Source organism: Durotheca rogersii (genome assembly GCF_024521655.1).
Source record: "Durotheca rogersii strain YMJ 92031201 chromosome Unknown GGS23scaffold_1, whole genome shotgun sequence".
NCBI lineage: Eukaryota > Fungi > Ascomycota > Sordariomycetes > Xylariales > Xylariaceae > Durotheca > Durotheca rogersii.
In genome coordinates, this window is record NW_026251232.1 from 2320075 (window position 1) to 2330237 (window position 10163).

Consider the following 10163-nt stretch of genomic DNA (forward strand, 5'->3'; position numbering starts at 1 on the left):
AGGGGTAAAGAGAGAGAGTGCGTGGGCTTAACGCTGAGGGGAGAGGTAACTGCTCATTGCAACTCTCCGGTATAAAAAAAATAACAAAATGGGCATTCATCTACTTGCTTACGCCGTTGCTCGGAATGTAAAAGTTGTTGTAGAACCCTTGTGTTGCGAGCCGGCTGGAGAATCCCCCGTCCTGTTTTGATGCTCAGGGGGGCGGACAATTTCCTTCTGACCAATCCGTGGCGAGCAAAGGAGGGTTTTCCGTTCATACAAAACTCGAGCTAGTCCCCCGTCCTCATCCGACGGAAGAGATACAGGATTACCTTGCTTTTCCCTGCGTTTCCCTAAATCCTCAAGTACAGCACGATGCTACCAGTACACAACTAGCTTCCAGCTACAGCGACCAGAGGTATTCTTCACCAAGCCTTAATTTGGCGTATCAAGCCCTGCCAACCACGCCCATGCATGAATATGGTTAGGACACAGCTTGCTCGATCGATATAGTTGGAATCGACGTCGTCTCAGTTTCGGCGGAAAGCACCTGGTGGAGGAGGCATACCGCGGTGATCGAAGCCAAATGTTAAGCTCTCTGGTCCTCCCTGGTAGCCTCCGATTCCAGGTGGTATAAATCCAGGTGGGGGTGGGCCGCCGAAGAATCCCGGAGGCGGACCCATGTTGCGCGGCAGGCCGGCCATTCCTTCGGGAGGAAACCCGCCCATGGGAAAGCTCGGGGGAAAGCCCCCGGGTATAGGGCCGTTGCGGGGATTCCCAGCCAAGCCGGGTGGTGGTATCATGGGGCGTCCTGGAGGAGGCAGCTGCTGCCCGTTATTTTGCATCCATGCACTAGGATGCATCTGATCTAAGCCCGGAGGTCCTTGTCGCTGGAGAATCTGGGTGGGCTGCTGAGGACGAGTCTCCTGTTCCCGGCGGTGCGCTGGGGCTTCGTCGAAAAAGCTGGGTAGGGCCACGGAGCGGCCGGCTTGATGCTGTAAAGAAGCGTTGCGCTCGTGCTGATAATCAATGTCCCGGTCTGGTGTTGGAAGAATTTGTGCTGGCCGAGAGGGCTGAGGCATTCTCATGGAGAGTTGCTCGTTCCCCCGAGTTTCGGGTGCTGCCCGGGAACTCTGCATAAGGGTCATGAGAAACTCGGCGTTGCTGTTGCTGTTTCGGCCTGACGGTTGATCAGAGCGTCCCGCGCCTTGACCTTGGCTGGCATGCCGCTGGCCAATAAGGTCGTGGAGCATCTGCTGCTCGGAGCGCACCCCGGCGAACTGCGGGTTCAGATGTGGTCTGGATGTGTGTATATCTTGACTTTGCACAGGGACACGGGCGAGAGGCTCCTCACGACGTTCCTGCCCGTATGGCTGGAAGGAAACGGGCGAGGCAATTGCATGACTAGGAGGGGGCTCCGAGAACCCACCAGGCGGAGGTGTGGAGGCCTGAAGCGTCTGCTTCTGAAGCTTTTGCAATAGTGCTTGAAACGCGACCTTCTCCGCTGTATCGTTCTGTGCGCCGGCCATGGCTAAGAGCGGGTTACCCTCGCCCATTGGCGGAGCACTGGCGACGACAGGGGGGGACTCGACCTGGCGGCGGGATTCCTCTTGAGAGGAGAAGAAATTCTGGAACCTAGAGCCGGATTTTGGCTTTACCGCGGGAACGGCGGTCTCCTTAGTCGTTTCGCCGGCGGCACCCGGCGTTTCTACATTCGAAGTCTGGGCAAATGCAGCAAAGAATTTATCTGGGCCCATGTCGATAGTAGGTGCGGGTTTAGCTGTCGTCTTTTCGACGTCGATCTTCTCCGGCGGCGGCGCGGACACCTCTGCAGGAGCCACTTCGGCTTTAGCAGAATTCTTACCTGCTTTCATGTTTTCCATGAACTTCTCGAAGTCCTCGCGGGTGTGCGCTTGAGGCTGATCCTCGGCTGGTTCGTCGAGCCATTCAGGCTCGCGTTCTTGCCGTTGTTCCCGGTCTCTATCCCACCGTCGGTCAAGCACTCTCTCCCTCGGCTTGTCGTGGGCGGCTTCGCCCTGATGATCATCGCTGGTCCTTTCTCTCCAACTTTTCGATCGATCGAATCGCTCGCGTGGCGGGGGGGCGTCATTATTATCCCGTATCCAGGGTTGGTCTGTTCTGTTTCTGTTCAAACCATTCCTACGAGGTTTCTCACCATCATCTCCCTCTTTTTCTTTACTGAACTCGCCAAAATTACGGCGCGGCCGATCACCGTTATCGCGGTCCTCCTGCTCCCGTGGTCGACGATCTCCCCCAAACCGGTCAGGTCGGTCACCCATACGGCCGTGAAAACGCTCCGCACCTTCGTGACCAAAGCTCTTGCGAGGTTTCACCGTGCTCCAACCATCGTTATCCTGATCTGCATCGCCACGGCGACGGAAACCGGTACGCCCGTCACGGTCTCGTTCGCGGTCACGGAGACGCTCGGAGTTATCTGCATCGCCATTTCTGGCACGGAAAGAGAAACGATCTCGAGTATCGACGTCTTTCAAAGCTTTGTCACCGTCGAAAGGCTTCCCGCTCCTGGAGAGTATGGCGGAGGTAAACGTAGTCCGAGGAGGCCCGAGAACTATATCCTCGGGGTCTAGAGAACTTTGGGTTAGAGGGGTCGAGGACGAGAAAAGTCGCGACACGATGAAAACATACTGGAAGGGTTCCGGGACACGTGTCTGTCAACCCCCGCCCGACGATTGTTTGAGTCAAGTAGGGGATTGTCGCCAGTTCTACTCCTGTCTGTCGTGGGCTTATTTGGCTGGCTAGTGCGAAAAGTCTCGGGTGGCAATCTACGGGTTTGCATTAGCATGTGGGCAAGCCCTATTCTTCTGGTTCAGCTATAACGTACCCCATCCATTCTTCCGCAGGGGGGAGCGTGCTTGGTTTGACACACAAGGGAGACTCGCGCAGAAACACTAGCACGTCTACCGGGTATCGTCTTGCCATAGCATCTGAAGGGTTGGTACGAGCCGGCTATGATTCTGAAAAGCGCTGGATGGTGGTGTGAATGGTGGACAAGGCCCGCGTACTAACTAGGTGGACGCGGCAAGTGTTGGGCGGGGTAGAGCGGACACGGGTGGTAAGCGCCGGGTTGGACCAAGTAGGTGCGATGAGATGAGGCCGGCCGATAAGGTCCGCTGAGAGTTGCCTTGTCGTGTGCGGGGTGGTAGAATGATTTGTGTGAGGCGGAAGAGATTTTTACCGGCGTGGTTGATTTACGAGGGTGGAACTCAGGACCCAGGAGTAAACCGATGGCCACAGCGGGATCGGGATGGAATTAGGATAGGAATGGGGGTATAATATTGTTGGCTGTTCAGCGAGAAGTCGACCGATCCGGAGACGAGGAGGATGGCGATATTGAGGAAGAAGAGGAGGCGACAGCTATCCTGATCGGAGCGAGGGACAGTGATGTATCGGCGATGTATTGATATACACGGGGTCAATAGGTAGGTAACCTAGCAGTGTCCCTTTCCAAGGCGCGCTTTGGGGGTTAGCTAGTGGAGGAATAACCTGTCGTGCGGAAGGGTTGCCTCGTATCTTATTGTTGTGTTGGCTGTGTCGAAATAGTGCTGCGGTGTGGTGGTGGTTAGGTAGAAGTTCTTAGGTTGAGAGAAGGGTACCTTTTTAGATAAGTTAGGTAGGCCGATGTCAATAGGCGCGGTGTGCGGTCTGTGTGCAGCATAACATACTATAGGTACATGGGTACCTAAGACGGACAGATTTAATAAAAGGTTAGTAGTTAGAAAATCTCTCTACTTAAAAATATTACTATACATATATATTCTTACCTACTTTTTAAAAATTATATACTTTATAAAGTAAATAAGTATTATTATTAATATTTTACTTTATATATATATATATATATAATATATAAATATTATTTTTTAAATTAAACTACTTTATTAAAACACTTAGTATTATAAACTTAGCCGAGCCTTAACTACATACTAAGGAATTATCTTTAATATATTAATTATATATTGAATAGGAGCAGCGTAGGCACGCTGTGATGGAGGTACGAAACAAGGACTGCCTAACTGCCAACAACTGGCCCAGTGCCGATCAACCAAGATCACAGCTGTAAACAGCTGTAATCGGTTGATCGGCCAGCTAAAAACGGCAGCTGGGAAAGAGAACTAAGAAAAGGGTAACGAGGATAGCTAGAAAGGCATGGCAAAAGAAGTGAATGGCTGTAACAAGTGATGGCTACAGGTCTAAGTCTAACTGATGAAAATATGAGTGCGCGACCCATATAAATACACATCGAAAAGGCTACGTGGCCTAGATCCACCGCACCACTACAATATAAAAGTATTCAAAGGATACCTTAAAGAACGATAAGTATAACTAACTAAAGTTTATATATCTTAAACTAGTAATATTATTATCTATATATACTCGTTACTCGCACGAGGAATTATCTATAATATTTAATTAATATAAATAAACTTAAAATATATAACAATATTTAAACGATTAATAAAGAGGATATAGGAACTTATAATGGTAATTCCTCTAAGAATATTGTAGTGGTGCAGTGGATCTAGGCTACGTAGCCTTTTCGATGTGTATTTATATGGGTCGCGCACTCATATTTTCATTAGTTAGACTTAGACCTGTAGCTATCACAGCCATCACTAGTTACAGCCATTCACTCGTTTCTTGCCATGCCTTTCTAGCCATCCTCGATTGCTCTTTTCTAGTCTTCTCTCCTTTCCCAGCTGCCGTTTTCGGCTGGCTGATTAACTGATTACAGCTGTAATCTAGGTTGACCGGCACTAGGCCAGTTGTTAACAGTTAAGTTACCCTTTTCTTATGCTTCCATTACAGCGTGCTATAGTGGTATAGTAAGATATGCTCTCTTAATGCATTACATGATACGTTACGATAGGCCTTATACCTATATAGAGTAATCACAGCTCCCGTAAGTACGGGCTATGCTATACTTATCATCTAGTTCATTACCTAACTAGATTACTATCTTTATTATTTTTACTTTAATTAAAGATTCGTTTTTATTATTAGATTCGTCGTTCTTCGATTAGTATATCTATCTTAATTATAAGCGCTTAAGTCGCTTCGTCGTACCGCTATAGTCGAATAAGTAACTTCTATGCTTAGCTCCTTTTCTCTCTTTACCTCTTATACCTTTGGGTTAACGACTACTACATATTTACGACTAAGGAGCATACCTAAGATATAATAATAGCATTAGATTCCTCGTCTCTCGATTAATATAGTAATATTAATTTTATTTATCTTAGATCATTATACGTACTATAGTCTTCGATAGAGTATACTTTCAAGTAAGCCTATCCGGGACTCCAGCATCGCGTACGCTCTGCTCCTTCTCAGTACCCACGCTGCTCCTGTTCAATAACTATTTACTCTTTTCTAGATATGCCTTTAACCTTGTTCTAGCTTTCTTTTCTTTATCATTTCCTAGCTGCCGTTTTTAGCTAGCCGATCAACTGATTATAGCTATTTAGAACTGTAATGTAGTTCGATTAGCACTAAGCCAATTGTTAACAGTTAAGTAGCTATTGCTTTACAAATCTCTAACAGCATGCTTGCGCTGCTTCTATTTAATACTTTCTATTAGCTTTTGAAAATATAACTCTATTTTTATTTACATTATAAAAAAGTAACAAAGAAGTATAAAACGCAGCGAAGCGCTTTGATAAATATTAATTAGTATAACTATATATGCTTTATAACCTAGGTATCTAAGGAACTAAAAAGTTAAAGCTTGAAGAAAACAGTATACAAAACTCTACAGTGCCTTATTTGCATACCATAGCTTCTACGTACGTATCTCGAGCGCCTTGTACCTAAATTAAATCAACTCCCTACCTTAAGATATATATTGTGTGGACCTTCTCAATCAAGCATCGTGGTTAGATAAGGAGTCTGAATATACTAGTTTATAGAAAGGACTGCCTTTCTCTCTCTCTATATAGGTATATAGATATACAAAAAGTCGCGACGGAAAAGGGCAATTGAGGTCGCAGCGTCAAATGACCCAACATAATCACTTAGTGTTAGTCGTGTCTCGAGAGCTCATCTCATAGAGAGTTCAGGGCTCCCTAGTCAATAGGCAGCGGAAACTCGGGTTTCTCTTTCTTTTTCCCCTTTAAACCGCCCAGCGCGACTTTGGTGCATATAGATCAAGTACATAATGTAGGCACATTCTACACGTAAGTACTAAAGGCATTTCCCTACGTAACTCTCAGCTCTTGTCCTGCCAGCCTCCCCACCCCCCGTTTGCTCCAAGTCGCGATGCGGGTTTGGTCACACGTGCTCCATAGCCTTGCAACTAGAGCCCGACATACTGCACGCTCAACACCATCAGGTACGGCATCGCCTTGCGCCAGCAACCAGTTCACTGCCCCGAACCTTGTAATTAGCGTATCGCTCCCTCCCTCGATCTCGGTTGCCCTATAGACGATCCTTAGCACCTGAGTCCTTAGACTAGGCCCCATAAAGGGATTGCTCGATAAGCTAAACAACCGTTCGAACACTTTGCGCTTGTGGAACAACTGGACGTCTGCGGGCGCCTGCAGACTCTCAAGCAGGAAACCAAGAAGCCAGCTGACTTCGGAGTAGTAGGCTCCATCCTCCGATGGACCCTCTTGGAGAATATTTTGCATCAGAGGAATCCTGTCCAGTCCCCATACCGGCCCGTTGGTGAGGAATAGGTTGAGCTTCTCGTACAGGCAATGCAGAGGGTCCGCCAGAATTTCGACAGCCTTACAAGCAAACGCCACCATCATATTCGTCAATGGTCCGTCGTCGATTGCACCTCGTGCCGACTCCACCAACTCCATAAGCAAGAGCCACACTTGCTCCTTGTTTTCATATGTCGAATCCTTGATCTTCGCACTTACTTTCGCGATAGCAACGAGGGCTTCCTTACGAATGCTCACGTGCGCAGAAGAAAGCAAGCATATCAGCGAAGAGACATAGTCTTCCCCGACTAGTTCGTCCGGCGTCTTGGATGGCCACCTCGACAGCGCGCTTTCGTTGCCCGTGGTCGTGGTTATGGGCGCCGAGAGTCTGTCTTCCAAGTCCTGTTGAGTAAACCCGCCAGCCATTATGCCGACGTCCTGGTTATCCAAAGTTTGGATGGCCATGGCACCGCATTTGTAGTGGCCCGTCTCCCTTCCCGGTCTATGCTTAGACCCATTGAACGTGTCCAGCCTTTCTCTGGCCGTTTCGTTTCCAATTCCCATGACGAAAAGCTCCTTCGAGGCATTGAGAAAAGCCTCGCTTACACCTGCAGCAAACGAGTGGCCGAGATACTCCGTGAGAAATTGCACCAACTCATCGAGTGTGGCCTCGTTAGGTGATGACGATATGAAGTATGGAATTTGCTCCGCGATTGTCATCATAAGCGGACAGGTTGTTGTATCAACATCTTCAGGGACCTCGGCTTTCTTGAGCTCCTCTTCGATGCACCCAAGGTACTTGACTGGAGTTCTAGCACAGCGCTCAACACAGTTATCCAGAAACACCCAAATCGTTGGATTGGTAATCCTGTGGCCTCTTAATGCTGCAATTAGAGGGTATAACCCGGGAGACCTTGCTCGGCTCTCCACTAGCTGGTGGTCCTTGGTCACCCAATACAAGCTATCGGCTAGGCTCTCGTTCGATAGCACTGTCGTCTCTTCCGAACATAATCTCAAGAGCGTGGTGAAAGGGGAGTGTGGCATATCGGGTGCGCGAGCAAACCATCGCATACCCGGTGAGTATTTCGCAACTCCACAAAGATTCTCGAGTTCTAGGGAACGCAGCACCACGTCCTGATTTGTCCCTCTAGAGTCTTCGACCACTTTGATAGTGGCTAAGAGTATTGGTGAGACATCAAACTTGGCTCTTAGGGAGACCTGTGGGATAACTTCGTAATAGAGTAGCAGCAGTCGACTAGCAGCTTGTCGTTGAAGTAGATCGCCACAACCCATCGTACGATAGCAGTTAACGACATCCTTGATATCAGGAACCCTTCTGTAAAATTCGTCAACGAGTCGACGAGCCCCTTCTTCCCAGAGCGACTCCGGCGAGGACGATCCCGCCTCTCGAAACATCTCCAGTGCCCGTCTAAATTTCTCCAATGCCAGCGTCAGCAGGCGGATGGCATAGAACGACGCCAACTTGGAGTTGTTCGACAAGCACCGCGTTATCACCTTTGGCGTTAAAGGTAGGGGAATTATGTTTCCAAGCAGCACAGAAATAGGAGGCGGAACTTGTGCGTAGCCATGCGTCTGTCCAAACCAACGAGCGATAGGTAGCTGAACGACACTGTGCAGTAATGCGGAGTATCCAATCCAAGTGGCAGAGAGCTTAGGATCAAACGTAAACGACTTCTTGTGGCAAAAGTAATGCGCGATTAATTCTGGCACGACGTTGAAGATTGCCACCAGGAGCTCATTCTGCTTCGTACTAGACCAAGGTCTCAACGTCTGGATGAACTCTGCTAACAAGGCGTTCCGGACGGGTACGTCGTCCCCGAACTTGCTCATCCAAGGTATGCTATCGATGCCAAAGTCTACAGTTTGGCCATCGTCGGGCCCCCGCGACATTGGGTTCGGATCGACACCTTCGGGGTAATATGCGTGTTCTGACCGGCGAATGCCAACATCGGGATCAGTGCAAGCAGCGAGCAAAAACGCATGAGCTGATTCTTCCACTGATGGCCGCTCGCTGTCTGATACATCTCCAGACTGCGCGGAAGCCCGCGAATAGCCGTAGAGCGAGGAAATCCGGATAAGAGAGCGAGAATTCAGTATTCTAATCTTGGCGTCCTTGGGCAGCTTCTTATCTAGAACGACGGAGGCCTTCAGCGTGTCTAATATTTCGTAGACCAGCGAGGGCGGGTCCTCTCTGATATGTCTCATGAGGGCAGCGACAACGTCTTTTTGAGATATAAGGTCACGCTTCGCCTCAGTGTGTAGAAACCTAAGGCTGCCTAGGAGAAAACGTATCGCATTGGTTCTGACCGATGGCCGTGCTGGGCTCTCTACACCCTCGCCGATATACCGGAGCCCTATATTCCTGGCGAGTGACTTGAACAGGTTATTCCTGGCTCGGAATATCGCGGGCGCAAGAGTACCACCGTCTAAGTATACAGCCTCTCTGAGGAGCCGCAGCGTGGGCGAGATTACGAAATCCTTGCCCTTGTCAGCGGAGAGGTGTTTTGCCATGATCTCTTGCTGTTGCGGTTGAAGAAGTGTCCGACATATCCCTAGGGCGTATGGCACCAGATCCACGTTTCCAGATATGACCTTGATCAGGAGGGTTAGTACGGCGGCAACATCGGACATAACATGCTCGTTGCCCAACTGCACAGCCAGGCCCCAGGTCTCCAAGACGTCCGGCAGGTACACGGGGGCCTCGCCATCCTTCTCTGCCGGCTTTACCGATTCGAGATACGCGAGCAATATTGTCCACTTCTCGTCGACGCCATTCTCATCCTTGAGTATGCCATCGAGGAGATTTTTAAATGATCGAAGGCCTCGGCACAGCTCAGAGTTAGCAGCGTACGCGTAACACTACTTTGGTAGCTCGGGTAAGGATCCGAAGGACACACCATGTCTAGCTTTTGTAAGGTCTTGCTCGAAGGATAGCAGTTGACGAAGCTGTCTTCCGCTACGTACGTCCTCGGAAGTGGGAGTCTCGTGTGCATGGGCGACAGTCTTTGACTTCTTTAATGGCCGGCTGTCTTCGCCCTCGAAAGATCTGCGCTTCGCCATAGCTCGCTATTGCTACGGCACACCCAATGGCATAACCAAGAGGGTGGTGGAATTGCCAATAACCGCTTTGCACTGAAGTCAACGGTTGGTGCGCATATACCTATCCCGAAAAGGCCCCTATTGTGCGTCCCGGTAATAAGTAGGCTTCGGAGGAGTTTATGTTGTGCTCATTTCTGGGCCTGTATGGAATGCGAATTTCCTTCATGCCGCGTCCTCTGGGATACTAATGGCATATCAACAGGTCGAGGCTTAGCACCGGGAAAGAGACGGGAAAGAGACGGGAAAAAAAAATACATAGGTAGGTAGGTACAACTCCAAGCCTTGGCTGCTCTCTTAGCCTTACCTAAGCTAGAGGTAGAGGTACCTATTAATATCCATGGTTGTGCCTACAAAAGTATCTAAGGTACCTGATGATTA

General features: G+C 49.1%; 2 protein-coding genes across 2 annotated transcripts; both read right to left on the reverse strand.

The window, feature by feature from the left end:
• Positions 1 to 304: 304 nt before the first annotated feature.
• On the reverse strand, positions 305 to 3214 carry GGS23DRAFT_31853 (uncharacterized protein). The gene is made up of 3 exons (XM_051512865.1): positions 2843 to 3214; positions 2647 to 2783; positions 305 to 2584 (listed from the first exon to the last, which is right to left on the reverse strand). Exons 1-3 carry the CDS (start codon positions 2938 to 2940, stop codon positions 510 to 512), a joined length of 2310 nt encoding a protein of 769 aa, XP_051377171.1. The 5' UTR covers positions 2941 to 3214; the 3' UTR covers positions 305 to 509.
• A 2596-nt stretch (positions 3215 to 5810) lies between these two features.
• On the reverse strand, positions 5811 to 10006 carry GGS23DRAFT_545664 (ribosome 60S biogenesis N-terminal-domain-containing protein). The gene is made up of 2 exons (XM_051514992.1): positions 9584 to 10006; positions 5811 to 9508 (listed from the first exon to the last, which is right to left on the reverse strand). The coding sequence occupies exons 1-2, from the start codon at positions 9744 to 9746 to the stop codon at positions 6216 to 6218; spliced, it is 3456 nt and encodes a 1151-aa protein (XP_051377172.1). The 5' UTR covers positions 9747 to 10006; the 3' UTR covers positions 5811 to 6215.
• Between the last annotated feature and the right edge of the window lie 157 nt (positions 10007 to 10163).